Raw genomic sequence first — 26,806 nt, forward strand, 5'->3', positions numbered from 1 at the left:
CCCCCCCCCTTGACCTGTCCGTCCTCCCTGGACTGACCTATCCCCTCTCTACCTCCCCACCTACACTCACCTCTACTGGCTCCACCCCCGCCTCTTTGACCTGTCTGTTTCCTCTCCACCTATCTTCTCCTCTATCCATCTTCTATCTGCCTCCCCCTCTCTCCCTATTTATTTCAGATCCCCCTTCCCCTCCCCCATTTCTGAAGAAGGGCCTCGGCCCGAAACATCAGCCTTCCTGCTCCTGGCCTGCTGTAGATCCAGCTCTACACCTTGTTATCTCCTTTTTCACAGATGTCTTGGATGTTAATTAATACTTTGTTTTTGAGCTAATTCTGGTATTAAACATCTCTTTTTCATAGTAATGTTCTTCTGAGGCATCTTTAGTTACACTTTTCTGCGACCTAAAATTCAAATTTCTTTTGCATCAAAATTTCCAGGAAGTGCAATGTAATAAAGCTATTCCAAGGGCAGCAGGCATTTAGGACTTTAATGAATAACAGGGCCAAAAATGCATCTCCTAAACCAATCTTTTTTTAAAAGTATTCATTCATAGGAGATGGGCGCCACAGGCTAGGTCAGCATTTATTGCCTATCCTGAATTGCCCAGAGGTATTTAAGAGTCAACCACATTGCTGAGAGTCTGGAGTCATATGTAAACCAGACCAGGTAAAAATGGCAGTTACTAAAGGACATTAGTGGGTTTTCCAGGCAAAAGTCATTATTGGACTCTTAATTTCAGAATTTTATTTTTATTGAATTCCACCATCTGGAGTAACAGTGTTCAAACTTGGGTCCCCACAACATTACCTGGGTCTTTCAATTAATAGTCTACTGACAATACTACTAGACCAAACGCAAATGCTTTGTCCTGATTCACCTTGGGATAACTGTCTGTTGATCATGCTTTTGCCATCTTTTCTCCCTTCTTTCCAGAAATGTTTTCTGCACATGTGGTTGGTTGGTGAGGATGTGGGAGGCAAGATTTTTGTGGCACTTTCTACCAAGCATGGTAGAGAGAAATAGATATTTCTAAATCAACCTGTTCACAGACTGATTACGACACCGATCTGGGCAGGTGGGGCTGATCACAGACTTTCTACTCCAAAGATATGGGCATTACCACTGCTCTACGAGCCCCATCAAGTCTCTGGAACATACTGAATATGGCAGTCAGTAACCCAACATCATTACATTAGTGGTACCTTTGACCTGTCATATAAAAGAGTGCTTGATGAAACTCTCAGTCACCAGAATGTGACCTTGAGTTTAGAAAATATCAGGTGCAACTTCGCACCATGGCTTAGAAGGAATCTCGTCGAAGGAGAGGTTATCATGATTATTGCGGTTGATGGAGTTGACATGTTTCACATGACTTAATTGATATATGATTAGATCAATGTACTTATTAATGCCTCGCCAATATATTGATTCTTAAGCCAATCTCTTGGTTTTTCTTTCTGTGCTCCATGTGACCAATATATTTATGGTCTAGCGTGTCTTGATGTAGAGTTTGCAGAATTATGACTTTCTTGCCTTTGACAACTATATTCTTAGAGAGAGATAGTAAGAACTGCCTATGCTGGAGTCTGAGATAACACAGCGTGGAGCTGGAAGAACACAGCAGGCCAGGCAGCATCAGAAGAGCAGGAAAGCTGATGTTTTGGGTAGGGACCCTTCTTCAGAAATGGGGGAGGGGAAGGGGGCTCTGAAATATATAGAGAGGGGGGTGCGGTGATAGCAGGTAGATAGTGGAGTGGGTAGGTGGGAGAGAAGACGAACAGGTCAAGGAGACAGGAATGGGGGGGGTGCTGCTGTTGGGATGAGGTCGGGGGTGGGGAGATTTTGAAGTTAGTAAAGTCCACATTGAGACCATTGGGTTGTAGGCTTCCAAGGCGGAATATGAGGTGCTGTTCCTCCAGTTTCCGGGTGGCATCATTGTGACATTGGAGGAGGCCCAGGATGGACATGTCGTCCTGGGAGGGGGAGTTGAAGTGGTTCGCGACTGGGAGGTGTTGTCGTTTGTCGCAAACTGAGTGTAGGTGCTCTACAAAGCGGTCTCCGAGCCTCCGCTTGGTCTCACCAATGTAGAGGAGGCCACATCAGGAACAGTGGATACAATATACTACATTAGCGGATGTGAAGGTGAACATCTGTTTGATGTGGAAGGTTTTTTTGGGGCCTGGGATGGAGGTGAGGGGTGAGGTGTAGGGGCAGGTGTAGCACCTACTGCCGATGCAGGAAAAGTGGTGAGGCTAGTGGGGAGTGGAGCGGACGAGGGAGTTGCGGAGAGAGCGGTCCCTCCGGAAAGCAGATAAGGGTGGGGAGGGAAATATATCCTTCGTAGTGGGATCAGATTGCAGGTGGCGGAAGTGGCGGAGAATGATGCGTTGAATCTGGAGATTAATGGGATGATACGTGAGGGCAAGAGGAATTCTGTCTTTGTTTTTCTTGTGCAGCTACACTGGCCCTAAACCCCACCTCCTCCTCCGCTACCTCGATGACTGTATCGTCGCCGCCTCGTGCTCCCATGAGGAGCTCGAACAGTTCATCCACTTTACTAACACCTTCCACCCCAACCTCTAGTTCACCTGAACCATCTCCGATACCTCTCTCTCCTTCCTGGACCTGTCTGTCTCCATCTCTGGTGACCGCCTCGAAACTGATATCTATTTCAAGCCCACCGACTCCCGCAGCTACCTAGACTACACCTCCTCTCACCCACCTTCCCGCAAGAATGCGATCCCCTACTCCCAATTCCTCCGCGTCGGCTGCATCTGCTCCCAAGATGAGGTGTTCCACTCCCGAACATCCCAGACGTCCTCATATTTCAAGGACCGCAACATTCCCCCCCCCACCCCAACCTCAGTGGTCGAAAACGCCCTTGACGGCATCATTTGCATTTCCCACACCTCAGCCCTCACACCCCCTCTCCACAATAAAAACAAAGACAGAATTCCACTTGTCCTCACGTATCACCCCATCAACCTCCGGATTCAACGCATCATTCTCCGCCACCTGCAATCTGACCCCACTACCAAGGATATATTTCCCTCCCCACCCTTATCTACCTTCCGGAGGGACCGCTCTCTCTGTGACTCCCTCATCCGCTCCACTCTCCACTAGCCCCACCACCCCCGGCACCTTTCCCTACAACGGCAGGAGGTGCTACACCTGCCGCTACACCTCCCCCCTCACCTCCATACCAGGCCCCAATAAAACCTTCCACATTAAACAGATGTTCACCTGCACACCCCCTAATGTGGTCTATTGTATCCACTGTTCCCGATGTGGCTTCCTCTACATCGGGGAAATCGAGCGGAGGCTTGGTGACCGCTTTGTGGAACACCTACGCTCGGTTTGCGACAAATGACAACACCTCCCAGTCGCGAACCACTTCAACTACCCCTCCCACTCCTTGGATGACATGTCCATCCTGGGCCTCCTCCAGTGTCTCAACGATGCCACCCGGAATCTGGAGGAACAGCACCTCATGTTCTGCGTTGGAAGCCTACAACCCAATGGTCTCAATGTGGACTTCATAAGCTTCACGATCTCCCCACCCCCAACTGCATCCCAAGACCAGCAACCCCCTCTATCCCCGCCTCATTGACCTGTCCGTCTTCTCTCCCACCTATCCGCTCCACTATCTACCTGCTATCACTGCCCACCTCTCTCTATTTATTTCGGAGCCCCCTTCCCCTCCCCTATTTCTGAAGAAGGGTCCCGACCCAAAACATCGGCTTTCCTGCTCCTCTGATGCTGCCTGGCCTGCTGTGTTCCTCCAGCTCCACACTGTGTTATCTACATTCTTAGAGAGGCCCAGTTCATCTCTAAATGACCAAAATGACCCTACTAGCTCAGCAACCTAGGGGTTATATTCAGGCCACTTGTTGATCGTGACATTTTTAAGCTGATGTGGCTGATCGTCATCTGAATTGGCTTGCTGGATCTCCAATGCTGGGCCAAAATGTTTGAAACTGATGTAGCAGCGTGGAATCTTTGACGTTACAGATCAGGAATGTATCATTTTCTGGATCTAATAATATGTAAATATATGCGTGCTGGCAGTTTGATAGTAGCAGATACATTTGTTTCAATGATATAAAAACGTTCAGGTGTCCATCCCAAGGACCCGTGTTCATATTTAAGATGGATAATGCCAATGCATGCGACATTGGAGGCGTAGCAAACAGCTTATCTTGTGTGGGCTGCACCATATTGTGCCAGTTTCTCAAGTACGTTTCATCTAAGATGCATAAAGAGATGACATTTGCAAAGGCACCAGTGTCAATTCTGGATATAGCATATGTTGACCATTTGTTTTATGGTAAGGTAACAGTCAAGTCACCATACCAGACAACAGGGCTACTCTCTCATTATAAAGAGATGACTTGTAATCTTTTAATCTGAAGGCCACCACACCTTAGGTGAGGAGAGAGCTTAAGAAGGAGAGCCTTTGTGGTAGTCTCAGCCAGTGCAGGAATTGAACCCATACTGTTGGTATCACTCTGCATCACAATCCAGCTGTCCAGCTGACTGAGTTAAACTGTCACTTCGATGGCATCAAAGGCTTCTGCCTTTTAATGGTGTCCAAGTGGTGTGTCAAACTTACAACGTGCACTGTCTTTCTGGAGGTCTGCCAACTGGAATGTCATGGCTACCTCTTTGACTTTGTTGATATGACTGCATAAAATGGACAAAACTTTAGAAGTTGCTTTGGTATTGTTTTTTGGCCGACTGTTGCTGCTGAAAATCATGTGCACCCCTGAAATATCTAATGAGTCCAGAATCAGTGACCAGCAGCTGAAGCTCCTCACCAAGTTACCCTCAGCAAAATCACGTTCTGCACCCATGCACTGACACTGGCCAGTGACTGTGTAATGATTCCACATTGCTGCTGCCAGCATGACACAAATCCAAGCCCAAAATTGTCTCAAACTGCAATTTAATCTCCTAAAATCTGAAAGATTATGATCATCATTGGGAATAATAGACTATTTCATTCGTGTTAACCCTCATTGCCTGAGGCAAGAAGAGGCTTGATTGTCTATTGTTCTTTGTCAGTTATCTGCTGATTCATGAAATAAAAATGGATTCTTTCTTTAAACAGCTGATGATCTGATAGAAAGGTCAGCATGGGAACAAAGAAGAGAACTAAAATGATAAACAGTCAGAAGTTAAGGATCATGTTTAGGGATTGGACAGACATATTCAGCAAACTGCTACCCAATTTGCCTTTCCTGTGCTCAGTGTAGAATAGATAGTATCTTGAGCAGGTCATACAATATACTAAATTGAAAGAATTATAAGTAAGTTGTGGTTTCAATTGGAACAAGTGTTGAGGACCTTGGACAATGTATAGGAAGATGGTGAAAGAACAGGTGTTACATCTCCTGCATTTCCAGGAAAGGTGAGTAGGGAAGGGAGAGGGTAACTAGGATGATTGAGAAATGGATTAAGATATCACAGATGTAACAATCCCTTTGGAATGCTGTATCAGAAAGGCAATGGAAGATATATTTGATGGTTAGAGGTGCTGCACAAAAGGTTAATACACAAGGTAAGATCACACTGGGTAAGAGGTAATTTATTAGATTGAATAAAGGATTGGCTAATCAACAAAAAGCAGACAATTGGGGTAAATTGGATATTTTCTGTTTGCCAAGATGTAACTAGTGGGGAGCCACAGGGCACAGTTCTCAGGCCCCAACTATTTACAGTCTATATTAATGACTTAGATGCGGTGATACAAAGTATGATAGCCAGATTTGCAGATGGCACTAAAAAGGTGGCAAAGTAAGTTACAATGAAGAAACAGAATATTTACGAATAGATATGGATAGGTTACATGAATGGGCCAAAGTTTGGCGGATAAAATTGAACATGGATAAGTGTGAGGTTATCCATTTTGGTTGAAAGAATAGAAAGGAAACTTATTATCTAAATGAGCAGAATCTTCAGAGTGCTTTATTGCAGAGGAATTGAAAAGAACAAGTGTGCAGGTAAAGCAGGTAATAAGGAAGGCAAATTAAATTTTGGAATTTATCGCTAAAGGAATAAAGTATAAAATTAGAGAACTGTTGCTGCAGCTGTCGAGGGCATTAACGAGACTGCACCCAATGTATTGTATACAACTATGGTCCCCTTATTTGAGGAGGGATGTAGTTGCATTGGAGGCAATTAAGAGAAGACTCACTCGATTGATTCCAGAGATGAAGTATTTGTCTTATTAAGAGAGATTTAGCAGTTTAGGACTATACTCTCTAGAATTTAGAGGAAATCTAATTGAGGGAAATGACACAGTAGACATAGAAAGGATGTTTCCTCATGTGGGGCAATCTAGAATGAGAGATCCTAGTTTAAGGATAAGGGGTAGTAGATTTAAAATAAAAGATGAAGCAAAATTACTTGTCTCAAAGGTTCATGTATCTGTGGAATTCACTACCCGAGAGTGTGGTGAATGCCAGGACATTGAGTAAATTTAAGAAGGGCGTAATTAATAATGGTTTGAAGGATTATGATCTTATTAAATGGCAGCGCAGGCTTGAGGGGCTGAATTACCTATTCCTGCTCTTAGTTCTTAGGTACCAATGATTGTGGAGTGAGGTTATGCTCAGATCACCAAGGTTTTATTAGATATTGAAGCAGAGTCAGTAGGCTGAATGGCCTATTTCTACTCCTAATTTGTATGTATGTTTTCATGGTGGCGTTATGATGGAACTGGCAGAAATGGTCGAGGATGTTCTATTGAACGTGGAGGTGAGGACATGCCCTATCTGAAAATGTTGACATTGACACACACACACAGACACACAGACACACACACAGACACGTCTGAGGACCGGTCACCGGACCTGAAACGTCAATTCTGTTTTTTCCTTCACAGATGCTGCCAGATCTGCTGAGCTTTTCCAGCAACTTCGTTTTTGTTCCTGATTTACAGCATCTGCAGTTCTTCCGGGTTTTTATTGTCAAATATTCTAGTTTGGAACAAATGAAGACACTTGTATGTAAAGAAAAAGGTAGCTAACTTAGGAAACAAATAAACTCATTGGCATCAAAGCTCTCAAATATATCTAGAAGCTTTCAATTAAGATATGGAAAGCGCTAAAAAAAAACTAACAAGACAAAGCTCTCAAGAATTCAGTAAAAGAAATTATTAAACCTTTTAAAGGCATCAATGAAGATTGAATACAATTCGCAAAGCAGACATTGAAAAAGGCAGAAAGAAAAGGCATAGCAAGGGAATGGCAAGTAAGATCTGAATATATTAATCTTTTCAGTTCAGTATTAAAAAAACCCAAATGGCACAAAAGCTACAACATAGTCTACGAGCAATAGGTATACAAACTATGAATGCAACATACTGGAAAAATAATGATAACCCCAAAAAACGATGCAGATTAGAAATCGATGAGAACGTTAAAAATTATTTGAGCATGTATTTCCATCAGTTAGGAAATAGCTGCATGCCCTCCAGTTACATGACCAAAATTGATGTGCTGCATGGTGGGTGGCCTTCTTGGATTTGTGCAGCAGCTGTTGATACTGCTGTTGAGCTTTGATTCATTTATCACGCGTGCATTTTTTTTTCTTTGTGGTGCTATTTAAAAATCCTATAAAGGTTGCACATGTTATTACTTGGTCAATTGATGAGAGATTATAGTTCATCTTTGTATGTCAGAAAATCAAAATGTTTTTGGCGGATTGTAGTGTAACCTCACTGGCTGGCTGCATTCTATGCTGACTAAGACAATTATGGAAAAGTGTGTAGAATGCTGAGACTAGGTATCTATAAAATGCAAGTTTTCATTTTATGGGCACCTTATCGTAATTTTGGATAGGTTCTTTCCGCAGGCTGTTGTAAGTGTGTCAGTTGCCTTGCCCTACATTTGGTGCGTTTTAGCTTACCTGACTCTGAGATGCAGAACTGAGTTTGTCCAAGCTATAGGTCTTCCTCAGGAATATTCTCCATACAATATACATGCATGTTTTTGTATGCCTACCTACTGATAAATGCACTCATAGTTACCAATTTGAAAAGCTCCATGGGTAAAGGCTGCTTTCAGCCACTGCAGTGGCCATGACTTATCCAGGTGGTCCCTATGGAAGAGTGTGTGTAGCCGGTGTCTCAATGCAAGTTGTGGTTTCTCCACATCACCAAGGTTTGCCAGCTGGTCTAGTGTTACAAAATTTCTAGCAGACATTCAGCATTTTCATGCTTATGGTTCTGTAAGGTAAGAATTACACTTGAGTATGTGACAGTGCTGATGGCTGGAGATGCATGTGGTCACAGTAAGGTAATTCTAACGTTGTGTCAACAAGAAAGGCAATACAGTATCTATTACTTATTCCATGAATTATGCTGATATCAATATCCTTTCCCAATCCAGCTCATTGCTCTCATCTTGTGTTGGTGGCCTTTGTGTGTGTGTTTTCCATTACATGTGAGGGATGTCACCCAGCACGTGCCAGTGATGGCTGTTTTCTTCAGGATAATTGTCCTGATGGGCAGTTTATGGCCTGCCTTCAGTGCAAACACTGTCTTACAGAAGAGCAGCAATTTTGTATGGAAGTCATGTATTTGCTGAGTAATAACTACTATGAAAGCAGAGAAACAGAAGTTATATTCTTTGACCGCCTTGAGGAAACCCAAGGCTGTGGAAACCAGTCAACTGCCACATATCACCATTTAAAACTTGCACTTCACACCACATGGCAAGCTGATACTGAAGTGGCATTGGAAAAGGTGCAAAAGGCAGCAACATAATCATCAACCTGGATGCCTTTGCAATTCCTCCAGCCACTGCTGGATCAAGAATTCTCCATACTGTCTCCTCCAAGAAGCTTAGAAGTAACAGGCATGCCTTCATCCACAGATTCTGCGCTGTTGCTTCCTGTTGGTGTGACCGTGTCCTTTGAGAGAGAGAATGCTGTCAGTGATTGCTTGACAAGGTGTTTGAATCATGTCTGCCACGACTGAGAAGCCGCAACAATGTACATCTGCAAGATGTGGGTGTGAGGCTTGCAGTTTTACTAAGCACAGGTGAAATGGAGAAGGGTTTTTTTTAAAGCACAGTTCCTGATTGCTCAAGTTTGCTGTTGAATGCCTGATGAGCTATGTGACTGATGAGCAGTGTGTGAAATTGGTAGTGCAGTGCATAAAAAGTGGCATTTGAAGATGTATTCAGTGACCTTAACTACACATGCGAGGTCATTGAACTTGTGCCACAAAAATTCAAAAGCTTAAATTGTTGGTTACTAATGGCATGGCCACAAATAGTGGAGAGGTTAAAATTGGGATTGCTTGAGAAAGTAGAATTAGAGAATTGCAGGTATGTTGTAGAGTTGTAGAACTGCAATAGATTACAGAAGCTAGAGAGACAAAACATGGAGAAATTTATAGCAAGGATGTCAAGTGTAAAATCAAGGCATTATTTAACTGGGAGAGAGTGTAGGTCAGGGAACATGGGGGTCATGAACAAACTGGATGTGCTGTGAATTAGGACACAGCCAACAGAGCTTTAGAACTATTAAATTTATAGAGGGTATAAAGTGTGAAGCTCTACATGAATGCATTATAATAGTCAGACCTAGAAGGAACAAAGTTTGGTTGGAAATGAATGAGAAGTTGTTGGATATCTCTGAGCTGTTAGAAATCATGTCGAGTTCTAGGAGTTATTAGGCAGCTAAATGTTGTAGTCAAGGTGCAGGGAAAGTCCTGGAAGTTGTGTTGGTTCACAAGGAGCCAAGTGACACTAACAGGTCAGTACAGCTGAGAGTGGGGTTGAAAACTCCATAAGCAGTATTTGCTTTTGTAAAACAAAATTTATTTGTTCATGGGATATTGGTGATATGGGTTAGCATGGCATTTATTGCCCATCTCTAACTGCCCTTTGGGCAAATAATTGTCAGTCACATTGCTGTAGGTCAAGAAGAGTTCAGGCCAGGTAAGGACGGTAGATTTTCTTCCCTGAAAGACAGTGAACCAGATGGGTTTTTCACAACCATTGGCAGTGATTATGTGGATGCCATTAGACCAGCCTCTTATTCCAACATTTTGAAAAAAATGAATTAAAATTAAAATTTGAATTTAATTTCCAAATTAAAATCAAACCACCCAGGATTAGGCCTAACTTGGTGAAGCTAATTGTTAGCAAAAGTTGCAGTTGTTCCAGTGATGAAGTATGGAGTGTAGTTTCTCAGAGTCGAGGGGAGCATTGGACTCAGGAAAGGAGCATGTTCAACTGGAATGGAAGCAGTGTGGAATTTCTGTTGCGGGGGGTTGGGAGTTGTTAAGGCTAAATTAGCAAAACATAAAGATTCTAATCCCTTCTGAAATTTAATTAAATTTGATGACTCACTGTATTGTTGGTATCTGAGGGAGTTGCTGAGAAATCTGAGATTTGTCTTGATTGAATTTGCTACTTTTATGTACATTGTCAGATGTTTAATGTCAATATATTACTCCTATTTACCATGTTAATTTTAGATGTTGGAAATAAGTTGTACATGTACCACTGTTCTAACTTGCATAATAAAGTATTATTAATTGTTCAAAACCAGGGAACCTTGTGACTCTCTTATCATAGAAATTAAGTCTCATCTCTTATATACTTTATATACTTCAAAAACAAAGGTTACTGATTCCAAGGTGGAGGTGGTGGTGTAGTGTTAACACCACTGAAACAGTAATCCAGAATTCTTAAGTGTCAATAGTTGTACAATCCCATCGGGTTATCTAATGTTCTTGAGGGAAGGAAATCTGCCCACTTTATCTGGTCTGGCCTTCATATTGACTCCAGACCCACAACAATGTTGACTCTTAACTGCCCTTGGGCAAATAGGAATGGGCAATAATTGCTGACCTAGCCAATGATGCTCTCATACTGCAAATGATTTTAAAAAGCTGATTTTAACTTTGACATTATTGCATTATGATATCAAAACAACTATTATAAAATGTCAGATCCAATTAAGATGTCGATGAAACAAAACCACCTTAGTAACAGTAGACAGTAGAATGCAATAGCATTCTTGATACTGGTTGTTGCTTAGATAACCTCTTTCCTTTATTGACACAACATTTGAGTACACTTGAGATACAATCTTAAGATCAGACAGACGGAAACAAATGGAGACTTGTTTGGTTATGATGATCAGTACCGAAAACTACAGTTCCTTATTGCGTAATAATTCAGGAAGCCTCAGTTATTTAAGGTTTTAGAATCGACTTGTAGCTCGCGTTGTGGATGTTGTGGTTGGTTCGTTGTTTTTCTGCAGATGTTTCATTACCCTGCTGGGTAACATCATCAGTGCAGCCTCCGATGAAGCGCCGTTGTGTTTTCCCGCCTGTTATCTAAACTCTGGAGTCCATTGAGCTGGATTACCTCACTTCTGGTTTTCCTTCGCAGTGGAGTGTATATGGGGTCAAGCTCCCCAATGCAATCTGGTCAGGGCTTCAACCAACAGTGATCTGTCTCTAGAAGTTCCCAGGTTTCAGTCCTTCTGCAGTGTTGTTCTTCGAAGTTCCGCTGAGGTGGATTTCTGGTGTTTGATTCCTAGACAAATTTTCATCCTTTTGTCTATAAGTGCTATTAATGATGATTTTTTAAAAATCCTTTCGTCCAGATTACTGCAAGTCTGCAGCTGGCTTCCTTATCAAAAGTTAATTTCTTTGTTTCTTCTTATATTTGACATTGTTTGAAGACACAGCTGTCCTGTGATTAACTCCTTAAATTCTTCGGCAAGGCAATCTGTTATCCTTGTGGCATTAAGCATCCAGTTTATCAAGCAGGTGTCAAAACAGTTTTGTCTGTGTAGCCTCCACACCCAGACGTGGTTAATTGCTTTCAATTCCTGTATAAGTTTGTCCTTGTCTTTTAATAGTTTATTTTCAGGCAGAGTTATTACTGATTCTTTCCATGTGTAACAGTTTATCTTTGTTGATTCATTCAATCCATGAACAGGTATTAAAGTTTTGAAGTCTATAATATCATAGTCCCACCTCTCTGTTCAACAGCCACTACTCATGGCATACAAAGGCTAGACGCAGCCCAGAACAGACAGTTCTGCCAAACTATCCCTGGGTCTGCTTTATTTTATTTTCTGATCAGCCTGTTCCAGAGGTGTTATTAAACACCTCTGGAGCAGGTGGGATTGAACCTAGGTTTCCTGGACCAGAGGTAGGGACACTGCACGACAAGAGCACCCCCCTACTTGTCTGTTTATGGGACAGGCTCTTTTTCTAGTGATCAATGGTGCCATCCCTGGATCTGTTTCCTTTTCTTTTTCAATATGCAGAAAAGTTACCACACACAACTGAACAACTTTCTCACCCCCAAATCACCATGATTTTGTTTTTAACTATTAACCACTACCAGTAATCACATACAACCAATTATAAGTTGATGCGCTGGGTCTGCATTTTTTTTGTATGTTCATATCCAGACGTGCTATCGCACAAAACTAAGTGACATTCCCAATCCAACATCACCGTGAACGTTTTTGCTTTTTCTTTCTTTTTTTAAACTACTAACCACCACCAGTAACCGCCTGTGCAATCAATTAAACATTTACATGCGAAACCCTTTATAAGCAATGCAAACCATCAAAAGTAAAAGGGAGGTAGGCAGAGAGGGAAGGGGCTAAATCAAGATAGAGCTGGAGAAGGAAATAAAGCACTGTATCCCTGCGGTGCCCACCTCTCTCTAAAAGCATCAAGAGTATTGATGGAGTCTGTGTGCTCCCTCTTCAAAGAGACCCGGGCATGCTGAGCCTGTTTTTTTTCTCTCTAACACACACAATTGAGCGACTTTTCCACCAGAAAATCACGGTGACTTTCTTCTTCTGAGTTTTATTTTAAAGTTCTAACTACCTATGGGAAAAACACCCATGCAGCCAATTCAATATTTACATGCAAAGCCCGAAAATGTCAATGCAAGTCATCAGAAGTGAAGGGGAGGTAGGGAAAGAGAGAAGGGATTAAATCAAAATGGAGTTGGGGAGGAAATAAAGTGCTTTATTCCCTGCGGTGCTGGGTGTCTGATTTGTTACTTTTATATCCAGAAGTATTTTCCAACACTAAATCACCATGACGTTTTTTTGTTTTAAATATTCACCACCACCAGTAAGGGGGGAACAAGAGCAGAAATTGCTGGAAAAACTCAGGAGGTCTTGCAACATCTGTGAAGAGAAAGTACAATTAACGTTTCGGATCCAGTCACCCTTGTTTTGAACTGATTGTATTTAGAAAAAGGTTGATATATATGCTAAAGAATGGGTGAGGGGAGAGGGAAGGAGCAAATGATAGGTGGAGATGGAGTCCAGAGAGAGAGAGAAAGAAACAGTCGGGCAGAAAAAGGAATGGGTAAATGTTAGCCTGGGAGAAGGAACAGCTGCTAATTGGGACCATTAGTGGCTGACCAGGAGTTGACATTTCCACAAGAGGGTCCATTAGAGGTCTGCTTTTTTGTAACATTTTTATTTAGCATATTTTTCTAATCAACCTGTCCAGAGATGTTATCACACACCTCTGGAGCACGTGGGACTTGTACCCAATTCTCCTGGCCCAGTGGTAAGGACACTACCACTGTATCAAAAAAGCCCAAATAGGGGCCTGCTTTATTCTGTTTTCTTTTGTACCCAGAAGTGTTAGCATGCATAACTGTAGTAAAAAGTGGTGGGGTGATTTTAATTTCTTAAATGGCAAGCTTCTGATTTAAAATATGCCACCATCATGGGTGTCCAAAGTGTTGAATGAAAGTATCAGAAGAAAAATAAGGAAAATTTTTTTAAAAAATGAAATTGAAACACACAATAATTCCACACAGTACAATTAAAGTGAGGGGTATCAGAAATGCTATCTTTACTTCTGGATCGGGAGTTAAGACAGGTCCCCATCTACTAATCAGGATAAAAGATCCTGAAGCACCAATCCTGTTTCTTATTTCTCAGATACTTATTCTACAACTAACAACAGTAAATAAATTTTCAGGTCATTTATCTGTGCCAATTGGTGAAGTTTGTCTACATAACAGCAGTGATAAGGATTTAAATGTAATTAGTTATGTGCCAACCCTTAGATCATTTTGTGGACTTGAAAAGTGGTGCCTAAAAGCAAATCCTTCCTTTCTAACCAAAACTGGGAGAAGTGAAAATTGTAGCATGTATAGAATCAGATTCGTGGATAGTTGGACCTTTCATGAAACTCTGCTCTAAAGTATTCCATTTATGAATATAAATTTCTGTAACGGCAAGGAAGCGAAACATTATGATGTAAATGGAAGTTGCTGAAAAAACTCAGCAGGTCTGGCAGCATCTGTGGAGAGAAACCAGAGTTAACAGAAAGAAAATTAACAGAAAGTTTCTCTCCACAAATGCTGCCAGACCTGCTGAGTTTTTCCAGCAATTTGTTTTGTTTTTGCTTTCAAGCATCAGCAGTTCTTTTGGTTTTTTGTTTTAAATGGAACTGTCATACAGTATATAAGTAGAATGAAGCCTGAAGTTTAATGTAACTCTCAAGCTAAATAAGATCCCAATGACCATTAAATGGGTCCAAGGCAAGCTGGTCAATTGCTGACAGACCCTCTCCAACTTTTACACCAAGCATAACATTCAACCTTCTGCTAACATACTAAAATCACTGAGGAGTTAGGCAATGTTGTTAATCTCAAAATTTGAATAACAGTAGATCTGTGATTTTGTTATGAGTAATTTGTTCTTAATAGGACCGATGTGGAAAAATAACAAACCTTTTCTTGTGAGAAATGTGCAGTGTTGAATTAATTTTCATTAGTCTAATGAAAGTGTCACTATGAAAGAAAATTATAGTTGTAATCTCGCTCCCCTAATATTTCTAATTTCTGACGGTTTGATGTTACAGATATATGACATATCCACATACATCTTTTAAATTAACTAACAAGGAACTTACTATTGTCTTGCAGACAATTACTATGGCACTCCAAAACCTCCAGCAGAACCAACGCCACTTCTGCAAAATGTAACGGATCAAATTCTGCCTGGTGCTAGACCTAGTGCTGAGGGAAAAAGGAAAAGAAATAAATCAGTAAGTAACATGGAAAAAGCTGGAATTTCACCCCCGGAAGAAGAGGAGGAGGAGGAAGAAGAAGAAGAAGAAGAAGAAGAGGAGAGACCTGTTATCAATGGAAATGGAGTCGCAGTACCACCAGGTCAGTGTAAAAATGGAAGCAAAATGGAAGGACGTGTTTGTTATCCACCTCTTTTAAGTGGGGGAAATGTTAAGACTTCTGGGGACTCCAAGATAATGGGAGATTGTTTCCTTTGAATACTGTTCATGAAACTTGCATTTGTCATAGGCTTTCCAATGGTGTTCGACGGCACACTGTTGTCAGCAGAGCATCCAAATGGTGTGGTATCTTCTGAAGGAATCTGGGACCTATGTAAATAGAGCTAATACTTGTGTGTCCTCTTAACCAATTAAATCCAGTTTTCAATTAATGACAACAAAGTCTGAATCAAGAAGTGAAAGTTTGAATCATGAATTCATCTCAAATTAACTACAGAAAGGGGAGTAAAGAGAGGAAAAAGGAGTGACTTGAGAGGGAGAGATAAAATAGAAAAAAGTAATATGAATTTATTTTTCAGACTTTTAATCTCCATAAATAGCTAAGGTTTGAAGGATTGAGACTCCATTATTTGCGGTTTCAATGAGTTAGTTTACAACTTAGCATGACATTAAAAGTGTGCATAGATATGAATGACTTGGCTTAACATATTGAAACTTGCTTAGTCCAGGAGTCCATTATCAGTGCAGGAACTTATGATCATTCAATGCATTTGAAATAGGACCCAGATGGTGAGATGCCATTTTTATACAGCTTATAGTATAACCGCATGTCTAAGACAACACTTCCAGCTTTTCACCTTTGGTTATGAAAATAGATTCACTAGAAACTGTTAACTGATTTGTGCATTAAAGATATGCCGTTAGTCTCAACTTTATTTTCACAACAAAATCTGACCTATTAGATGAAGACCTATGTGTTAAAAACAGTTTAATTAATTTTAATCAAGTTGACTTCATGTTACCGAATACAAGGTTCATTTCAAAGTTAGAAATGGTAGAATTATGTTTGCCTTGATTCTCAATAGGAGGAAGTTTATCTCAAAAATATGAACACTCTTCCATAGTTTTCAGTAGTTTCCATTTCTGTTTTCACTGTTTTGTCAGATTGATTTCTGAGAACAAGTAATGTTTGAGACTGAGGAACAAACTTGGATTTGCTGTTGACAGGATATTTACCTTAACTTTTTGACGCCTTTTTATTTCATGATTTTAAGGCTAGAACACTATAAATGCACAGACTGTAATTTGTATGGATTATAACCACTGTCCTGAAGTCAGCAGAATTTTAGACATTATGGAAGAGTATCAGTTTTACAAGGTATTTCTTCGCAAATCAGTAAAAACTCAAGAGAAATAGACATTTTTGACGGATAACGCATTCAATAATTTCTTGGTGTGTCGGTCCTCAAGCCAGAATCATTTGTGTGTAGAAAAATTCACAGTATAATCACAATTGCTAACATTTTCCTCTACTGTTTACCTGCAGACATGTTTGTTGACAAATTTCCCATTAAAATGTTCCCAAGTGGGAAATACTTTTTAAATTACTTGACCGAAATAGTGTTTTTTAACTGGTGCTCCACTTAATTATTCTACCTGGAATCATAATTTAATACTGCATAACTTACTCTTTCAATATATGTAATGAAGGACCCTGAAAGATGGTCGGAATGAATTTCTTCTGAATCCACCTAGATGTATTTAGTAAAGAAATATCAGAAACCTTCGGGAAGAGAGCCTCGTCCTTCCAATTTTCTGTCTTTTTTTCAATCCTCCATTGTAAAGCTGAATTGATGCAATGGCTGAAACAATCTTCAGTAAGTACTTTCTCAGCAGGGTCACTGAAGTGATAATGGTGCAACAGCAGCTACTTCTGAATTGTTTTGCTCAGAATGAAATGTCCAGCGTTGTTAGTCGCAAGACAAGTTGAGTTTTTTTTTGTGATGCGGTTGCTACTGTAAGAACATGATGTAATTTGAGTGGCAATCTAATCATGCCGTAGCTTGGTGCAATAATGCATAAAGTTTTGTATATGTTATCAAACCCCAAATTCCAAACAATTTGAGCTGTCACAGTCAACAACACCGAACAGAGAACAATGGATTTGAAAATCTTGAGGGGAGAAAAACTAGAGGATGCCCAATCTGACGCTTTTTTATATAACTTCAAACCAATCATTCAAAGCTACGTAGGATCTGGGGAGTGGGTTATTATTTGAATGCTCAAACAAAATATTCATGTAAAAATGGATAGCTATGAATAATTGTAACATTGTTCTCAAATGGTCTGCAATAAAATTTCACTGTGTTTACGCCAATTTCTTCTCATAATGCCTTTATTACGTTATAAGTATAGCAAAAAGAAATGGCTCATTGTAATTTGATCAGTTTAAGATCAGGTGATCCACAGCATGATATCTCGGTAAAAGCAAAGAATATTGCTAGCCAGGACCAGTCCAGTTCATGAGGCTTACAAACTTCCAGTTTACTTTCAGGAGGGTGATACAGTTTGAATCTGTTATATCCAACAAAGCTTCTAATGAGTGCAAGCTCTGGATGGTAGTTTGGACCCTTGTCAGTTAGCAGCTTGGCACTCATAATAGGCTTCTGAAACATTTCATTGATGAAAAAGCCAAATTATAGAAATCCACACAGTGTGGAAGCAGGTCATTCAGCCCATCAAACTAGACCAACCCTCCGAAGAGCATCCCACCCGGACCCACCCCCTACCCTGTCCCTGTAATCCTGCATTTCCCATGGCTCATCTACCTAGCCTGCACATCTTTGGACTGTGGGAGGAAATCGGAGCACTTCGAGGAAACCCGCGCAGACACAGGGAGAATGTAAAAACACAAACAGTTGCCCGAGAGTGGAATTGCACCTGGGTCCCTGGCACCGTGAGGCAGCAGTGCTAACCACTGAGCCACCATGCCGCCCCAAAAAATTCAAGTAAAAATTTAAAGGAGGGCTAAAACAAAAACAGTGAAGATTAGTAACTAAATAGGGGAAAATTAAGGATGTAAAAATCTGATTATGTCATTCAGCTCCTTAAGCCTGTTCTGCTGTTCAGTTAGATCATGGTTGATGTTGTTCAACTCCATTTATCCAATTTTAACCTGAATCCCTGGACACTTTTTACACAACAAAAACGTTAATCTCAGCATTCACAACCTTTTTGGGAAGAAAATTTCACAATGTTTACTTGGTGCTTAGTGAAGCCTATGACAAGGTTCCACATGGTAGATTAATTAGTAAAGTTAGATCACATGGGATTCAGGATGAGCTTGCCAATTGGATACAAAGTTGGCTAAAAGGCAGGAGATAGAGTGATGGTGGAGGGTTGGTTTTCAGACTGGAGGCCTGTGACCAGCAGTGTTTTGTAGGAATCCGTGCTGGGTCCACTTTTGTTTGTCATTTATATAAATGATTTACATGGAAACATAGAAAGCATGGTCATTAGGTTTGAGGATCACACCAAGATTGGTGGTATAGTGGGCAGTGAGGAAGGTTATCTAAGATTACAAAGTGATCTTAATTGGGTCAATGGGTGAAAAATGGCAGATGGAGTCTACTTTGAATAAATGCGAGGTATTGCATTTTGGTAAAACAAAGAAAGAAAAGGCTTATACAATTAAAAGTAGGGCCTTGGGCAGTGTTGTAGAACAGAGAGACCTAAAGGTTCAGGTACATAATTCTGAGGAAGGGTCACCGGACCTAAAACGTTTACTCTGTTTTCTCCTTCACAGATGCTGTCAGACCTGCTGAGCTTTTCCAGCAACTTTGTTTTGTACATAATTCTTTGATGTTTGCATCACATTCAGATCGTGTAGTTAAGAAAGTGTTTAGCATGCTTGCCTTCATTGCTCAGAACTTTGAGTATATGAGTTGGGACATTATGTTGAGGTTGTGCAGGATATTGGTGAGGCTTCTTCTGGAGGGCTGTGTTCAGTTCTGGTCTCTCTGTTATGGGAAGGATATTATTAAGCTGGTGTGAGTTCAGAAGAGATTTGCCAGGATGTTGCTCGGAATGGAAGGTTGAAGTTATAAGGAGAAGCTGGATAGTCAGGGACTTTTTGCACTGGAGCAGGGGAGGTTGAGAGGTGACCTTAAAGATGTTTATAAAATAATGAGGCGTAAAAATAAGGTGAATAACAAGTGTCTTTTTGCTGGGGTGGGGGATTTCAAGACAAGGGGGCATATTTTTAAGGTGAGAGGAGATAGATTTAAAAAAGACAAAAGGGGCAATTTTTTGAGTGGGTTGTGTATGGAATGAACTTCCAGAGGAATTAGTGGATGTGGGTACAGTAAAGATATTTAGATAAGTACGTAATAAATGGGATATGAGCCAAGTGCAGGCAGTTGGGACTAGTTTAGTTTGAATTTATGGTCAGCATTGACTGGATGGACCAAAGGGTCTGTTTCAGTGCTGTATGACTATATGACTCCATATGTTCACTACCCTTTTCTGTGTAAAAATGTTCCCTGCTTTTATTCCTGAATGACCTGACTCTAATTTCAAGATACTTCCCCATTGGCTGGATTCCACCTTCAGAGAGAATGTCTTCTGTGTACCTCTGCTGTTGAATTCTAATATCATTTAAAACATCTTGATTAGGTCTAACATCAACCTTCCAAACTCAAGGGAATACAAGCCAAGTTTAAATTTTAGTATCCGAATGGTTTAAATTTACCCTTCCAATATGTGAGCAATTTTAGTAAATATTTCCACATTATTGTAGCAGCTGAACCAAGAAGGCTAAACAACTTGGTATTTTTAACACTTTGTTAATAGTAAACTAAATAATTCAGAGAATGCAAGATCTTCATGACATATTACAATAATTTCTTTATATGATTTTACTGTCAATGCAATGTATTTAATGACCCAAGATTTCTAGTATAAAATGAGCTAGCTGTCAAATAATGCAGGCCCTTCTAGTTAGGGAAAACAAATCTACTTGCCTTTCTAGATTTTGCTGCAAATGAAGTGGCATTTTCAATGGATGCCATATCTTGTGAAACAAACGTCAAAGACTTAGTGCAGATGTGCAAGGCTGATGTTTTCAGTTATCTAAAGACAGATTTTATGCGACTAGAACAAAGATTCACTGACAATGTCATTCCATGTTAAAATAATTGTACAGGAAGTAGCAGAAACTACTAAGTTAATGGATATTAACTTCTAATGTGTAGAAATAATGGCATGCTCCAGTAACATGCAACCCAGTACCTTAGCTGTCCTCGTAATTTTTCACTTCTGGCTATAACAATATCAAAAGCATAGCATAAATTCAGGAAACAGTACCAGCACTACAGAGGTAATTAAAGATTTTTATATTATCATTTGAGACATTTTAATAGTTCTGTGGTTGGCATCCCAAAAAGGTACAAGTTGCTTGACTTGTGTGCCAGATACATTCATAGAGTCATAGAACTGTGCAGAATGGAAACAGATCCTTTGGTCCAACTCATTCATGCTGACCAGATATCCTAAATTAATTTAGTCCCATTTGCCAGCTTTTGGCCCACATCCCTCTCAATTCTTCCTATTTATATACCCATCCAGATGCCTTTTAAACATTGTAATTGTACCAGCCTCCACCACTTCCTCTGGCAGCTCATTCCATACACACAGCACCCTCTGTGTGAAAAATTTGACTCTTAGGTCCCTTTTATATCTTTACCCTCTCACCTTAAACCTATGCCCTCTAGTTTTGAACTCCCCTACTCTGGGGGAAAAAGATCTTGGCTCTTCACCCTATTCAGGCCTGTCATGCTTTTATAAACTTCTGTAAGTCACCCTTCAGCCTCTAATTCTCCAGGGAAAATAACCGTAGCCTTTTCAGCCTGTCCCTAAAACTAAAACCTCCAATGTTGGCAACATCCTTGTAAATCTTTTCTGAACCCTTTCAAGTTTCACAACATCCTTCCTATAGCAGGGGGATCAGAATTGAACACAGTATTCCAAAAGTGGCCTAATTAATGTCCTGTATAGCCGCAACATGACCTCCCAACTGCTATACTCAATGCACTGACCGATAAAGACAAGCACACCAAGCGCCGCCTTCACTATCCTGTCTACCTGTGACTCCACTTTGATGGAATTATGAACCTGCGCTCCAAGTTCTTCAATCTTAAGAATGAGTGTTATCATCTTCTGTGAAAAGTGACTTGAAAATAAATAGTATTTCTGACTGTTGAAAATGCTTCTCCCTTCACTTAACTCCAGTTTTACTGACATTAGTAACATTGGGATTTCAAATGGTGTGCATATTAGTCAGCATATTGTTGAATATGTTTAAAAATCTTGCATTTGATTTTCATCTGTTGTAATATCCCTCTTCGACCAAAAATTGGCAGCAAATTAAACTAACTACACTACGTTATTCTCAATAAATTCATCAAGTAGTTAATTGTCTGAATATAGACTAATGAAAAGTAATTTTATTTACTAACAGATATCTAAAAATAAATGTAACATACACATCTTTAAATCCCTCAATTTTTAATACTATATATACTTAGAAAATAGTAGGAAAACAAAACAAACCAGGCAGTATCTATGGAGAGAGAAACAGTTATGTTTCAATATCATCAATCCTAAATTATTAACACTAATAGGAACATAGTACTTAGGAGCAGCACTAGGCCCCTCAGCCCTTGAAGTCTACTCCCCCATTCAGTAAGATCATGCCTGATCTGGTTGTGGTCTCCGAATATGGCCATAGCTGGATTGCCACTGACTCTTCAGCCATGGACAAGCCCACTGTAGCAGCCATTAAATTTATTGATTCTATAAATTCGCTTTTAGACATGTATAATTAGGGAACATTACAGCATGAAAATATAATTCCATGTCCATGTTTACCTATGATTCACCTAGTCTATGTTTATTGATCTCACTTCCTTTTAATTTTGTAAGCAACTAATAGATACAGTACTTTCTTTCAAGAGTCAATTTCAAAAATATCTTATTGCAGAGAGTGCTACGTTTTAGCCATACGTAACATAGAATGTTTTATAACTGCTCTGTTATTTCTTTTAATACTTTATCTTAAATTTATGTTTTCGCATTATCGCATCACCAATAGGTGGATACAATCTCTGTTTACCTCAGTATCAGTTTGTAATTGTGAGCATTGCTACTAGCTGTTTTCTAGACACCTAGCTGCACCTTTTCAACTGATTTCACATATTCTATTTATGGAAATACAGGGCTATCAGGTTTTCAAATGTGCCATGCACAACACTCTCAGGCCTCCTTTAAGCACTTTATTTAAGTTTAAGCAGCATTTTTCACATACCTTATCAAGTGCTATTAGAAGATGAACATTAAGTTACCAATGCCAATTCCTTTAATCACTCTTTGTTATTTCAACAGGAGCTGGAGATTGGTCGAGCTCAGTCTGCATTTCAGAATTCACGTTGATTCATGCTGATTAGCTAATTTTTCTTGGTGTTTATTAATTTTATTCATACCGAATATGGACTACTCTAATAGTCTGGCGGCCCAGAAATTCTCTTTTATCCCTGCTTTATTTTTTGTTGTAGAGCAGGATCAGGTTTACTAATCTCTACCCCTTGGCTCAATTATCCTATTTGTAGAAATTTGGAAATTTAGGCACCAACGCCAATGTGGCAGCAAAGAAAGAGAATTGTAGCACCTGGAGATACTGCATTCCTAGATGTCCTCCCAAATTGAGAGGCTGATCTTTCAAGCAGAAAGGTCTGCAATACTAGGCTACAGCCAGAGAAGGGTGAGGTGAGTGAAAGAGATCTGTCTGTGGTGGAAGACCCAGAGAGACCATTTAGAGGACATCAGGGTGGAATGATGCTGGAAAGATCTAGGTGCTCGAGAGATCAATCGAGGGGTACATCCAACAGGAAGTACTCCTTCTCCTAGCAAAGGCACATAACCTCTTGCTGTTCTGAGGCCATTGGAATTCTCTCTGAAAGTGTTAAATCTAAAAACAGATAATCTTGGAGGCATACATCCACATTAAATTAGAAACAAAAACAGAAGTTGCTGGAAAAGCTCAGCAGGTCTTGCAGCATCTATGAAGAGAAATCAGAGTTAACGTTTCGGGTCTGGGGACCCTTCCTCGGTTTTTTATCCTTATTAAATTGTTTGACATTAGGAAACCATCTCTGAAGAGCAGGTTAGTCACCAAATGCCCCATCCTTCCAACTCCCCTCACCACCAACTGACTCACCATTGCCCAAATTGTTGCGAGGCTAGGAGAATTCCACCCATTGTTACTGAGTCTATGAGGGAGAGCTCAGTGTTAAATCTTACCCCTTTTCAGATTCAAAGCTGTTTACCTGCCCTCTACCCCACCACTCTGAGAACAATTTTAAGAGTTTCATTGATGATGTAAACATTCCCTCTGTATATCTCTGTATATAGTACACAGAACCTTCCATATTAATATGGACAGCGACGTGCATCATAAGATCGTTAATTAAAGTTGAAAAAAAACTGAATAGTCTTATTTCCATCCATTCTTCTTCTGTTCAGAAGAAGGGTCACTGGATCTGAAACTTTAACTCTGCTTTCTCTCCACAGATGCTGCCAGACCTGCTGAGTTTTTCCAGCAATTTCTGTATTTGAATTTTATTTCCATATCCACATCATAATCATGGGCATTAAAAAACGGTTCTTTCTTCACAGCTTTTGCTTTCACAGCTTTGTAACCTTGTAATTTATTTCTGATCAGATAACTAATGGATGCTATTAGCTCTCATTTTGGTGGTGAAAATGTCACCCTGATATTTCTGGTATCCTTGCGTAAAATTCTAATAAAAATTAAGCTCCAGCCATTGATCATCCTAATTATATGTTCTACATGGTTTTAATGAACCAACATAGTGGTATACACTGTCCAATTACATCAATTTTGCTTTGACTTTTTTTTATCTTTTATATCCTCCTCTAAAAGAATCAACAGATTTCTTTAAAAATATCGTATAACCTCAGAGATAAGCCACAGTATCATAGCTGCTTAGATGTTTTACTACAATAAATCTGGCAAGCTAGAATTGATGCTACTTCACATCCAAAAAAGACAATGTATTATTTGAATATTTAAGTGCTATAAGTGATCATTCAGCTTTTTCCTTTAGGGTAATTGTTGATTCCCATCAAAACATCCGTATTGTAAATCGAAGTTGAAAAAGCACGTTAGCGTAGGAGTTGAACAACACCTGCATTTTTAAAAATAAAACTTCTGATGGAGTAACTTGCAACACTTTTATGAGAAAATTTGTCAAAAAGCTGGTGGTTACACCGGTGTCAGGAAAGCATTGTTGGTGCAAAATTGTAAATTGTATTCTAATAGACAAGAAAGTAAATAGTTCTTTTAACTAAAATTCCATAAAGCTAAATTACTAAATGATGTGAGTCCTCAGGATGGCAGAGGGAGGAATTGAGCATTTTGGAACATTAAACAAATACGTCATTGTTTTCATCTTCCTTTGACTATCCGTAAGTACCAGGAGAAAGAAGAAACAAGATTTGAAAATCATAGGAAAAAACTGACATTTTTATATTGTTTTCTCCTTTTAGTTTTGAATGTTGTGGAAATATAATTTTGTACAGTTTTGGTCATTATCCTGTCTTAAAAAATGATATACTGATTTGTTAACTTTCTGTGTAATCTGGTGTATGTAAACCTGATGTAATTGTTTCCAATCAGCTTGCAATTAAATGATTAATAGTTTACTAAAATCTTGAATGAAGATAGATCTTAACTTTATTATGGAGATATATGCTGCAAACGAGTATCATACAGGAAATTTTCATGTGCTCAGTTGCATATGCAGTTATCCATATTTCAGTATCTTGTTTGCAAGCAATGTGTTTGACTGTTTTCCTTCCATTTTCCGTCTGAGAATAGTGTTCATTTCTCTCCCATCTAAATGATGTAAAGGCTTCTTTTACTGACAGCAGTAAATGACAAAATTTAAAATGTTTTGACAATCTACCTAGTTCCCAAAAGATGTGAATAGAATTAGTGTTGTCTTGCTTAGTGGCAACATTACCAGGTTTTGAAAAGCAGCTACTGTTTATTGGGCTTGTCTGCGAAATATAAAACATGAGTCAAATGCCTGAACCCGGAAGATGTGAAGATATTGGTTTATGAATTAACATAGTTTATGCATTCAAATACTGTCAAAGTAAGTGAAGATGATTTGAAGTGAATGACTTTCAATATGGAGGTCCACCATGCACAGTTTAGGAAACTATCTTATGGCCATCTCTATTCCAGCTCATGAAATGATGTTTGAAAGTGTCTTTGCTTAAGTGATTTTGTGCAGGTACTTTTATAAATTTGGAAGCTGTTACAGGCTCAACTATAATAGTTACAATGAATTTAAGTGATGGAAGTCAAAATTTATTGCATAGATGTAATTAATGGCTGAAAATTTAACTACAGTTCCAACATTACAGTGAAAGTACTTGTTAGAGGAAAATGTAAAAAAAACAAGAGTACCTCGGTTTCTATCTGCATCATTGTGCCTGTAATGGAGCAACCAAAATTGTTTGATCTCATCTGCACTATGCCTCCTTAAAATACAAAAGGGCCTAAACAAATATGCCTGTCTCTAGAGGAAAACATAAAAGGGAAAACAATTCCATATATGTGGGGTAATTATATGTATTATCTATTAATTCCCTCTATTGCCCCTGGTTGATGTTTATTGTTTTATTTTAATGAAAAATGCTTGTCCTTATTCATCCCCATCAAATACACAACCTGAATAATTTTGAGCCAGTTTGTGTTCATATTTCTCCATCTTTAACCTGCTGATTGGTTTATACAACTGTCCACAATTAAATGTTTTATTCCTCTCAATATCATGCAAAATATTTGAACTTATCTCTCTAAATTAATAATTTACAATGTATCAATCTTCCCTTTTAATTATTTTGATAACTCATAAAAAAGCAGATTAGAATACCAAACTGAATATGTTGTCAGAACCATTATCAGCAATCTGTATCCAGTTTTGAATCCTCGTGAAGCATCTAGAGTTGAAAACGGGCAACTAAATTACACAGTGAACTCTACGTCAAAACTTAAAAGTTGAATAATGTAAGGTTCCTTGCTTTTCAGGTGGTCAGTACACTTCACTTTGAAACACAGGATTTTGAGAGGGTTTTATGGCTGCTTGTCATTCTGACATGCTTAATTCACTTAAATGAGCTTTACTCGTTCTCATCTGAAATAGAGGTAACAAATCATAGTCTGTTCTGCAAAAAGAAAGCACAAGAATCTCCTCTACTGCTCTCTTCTCCACATTGTTAGGGTTAAAAATTAATTCTAACAGACCCCAATTGGTCTCCTGTTACACAAACATTACCTCACTTCAGGCCACTGAATATCACAGGTTTGTGCATTCATGTTAATTTTTCAGAGTAACCTGGAGAGAATTTTCAACCACTGGTCTCTGGTGATTCAACTGAAAAATGTGCAGCCAGCATTTTGTCTAGCACGTTATCACCTGAGAAGGGTGGAAATATAGGAACAGTGTGTGCAAGGAGCATGTATTGTGCCAGGTAATGAGTCATCTAAGCAGTAGTCCTGAATGGACGAGATAACAAGTTGTAGAGCTGGATGAACACAGCAGGCCAAGCAGCATCAGAGGAGCAGGAAAGCTGATGTTTCGGGCCTAGACCCTTCTTCAGAAAAGT

At 39.6% G+C, this 26,806-nt stretch overlaps 2 protein-coding genes across 15 annotated transcripts in view; one reads left to right on the forward strand and one right to left on the reverse strand.

Annotated features, from left to right (window-relative positions):
* The window catches only part of LOC109913613 (guanine nucleotide-binding protein G(i) subunit alpha-1), a 1,176,207-nt gene that overhangs the window by 687,681 nt on the left and 461,720 nt on the right, over positions 1-26,806 (reverse strand). The window lies entirely within an intron of this gene.
* The window catches only part of magi2a (membrane associated guanylate kinase, WW and PDZ domain containing 2a), a 569,288-nt gene that overhangs the window by 381,313 nt on the left and 161,169 nt on the right, over positions 1-26,806 (forward strand). For all 14 annotated transcript variants that reach the window (XM_048610359.1, XM_048610360.1, XM_048610361.1 and 11 more), the window contains exon 4: positions 14,949-15,194. In XM_048610359.1, the coding sequence (XP_048466316.1) occupies positions 14,949-15,194 (246 nt within the window). The remainder of the gene's footprint in view (positions 1-14,948; positions 15,195-26,806) is intronic.

The sequence above is a fragment of the Rhincodon typus genome, chromosome 22, assembly GCF_021869965.1.
Source record: "Rhincodon typus isolate 14 chromosome 22, sRhiTyp1.1, whole genome shotgun sequence".
Taxonomy (NCBI): Eukaryota; Metazoa; Chordata; class Chondrichthyes; order Orectolobiformes; family Rhincodontidae; genus Rhincodon; species Rhincodon typus.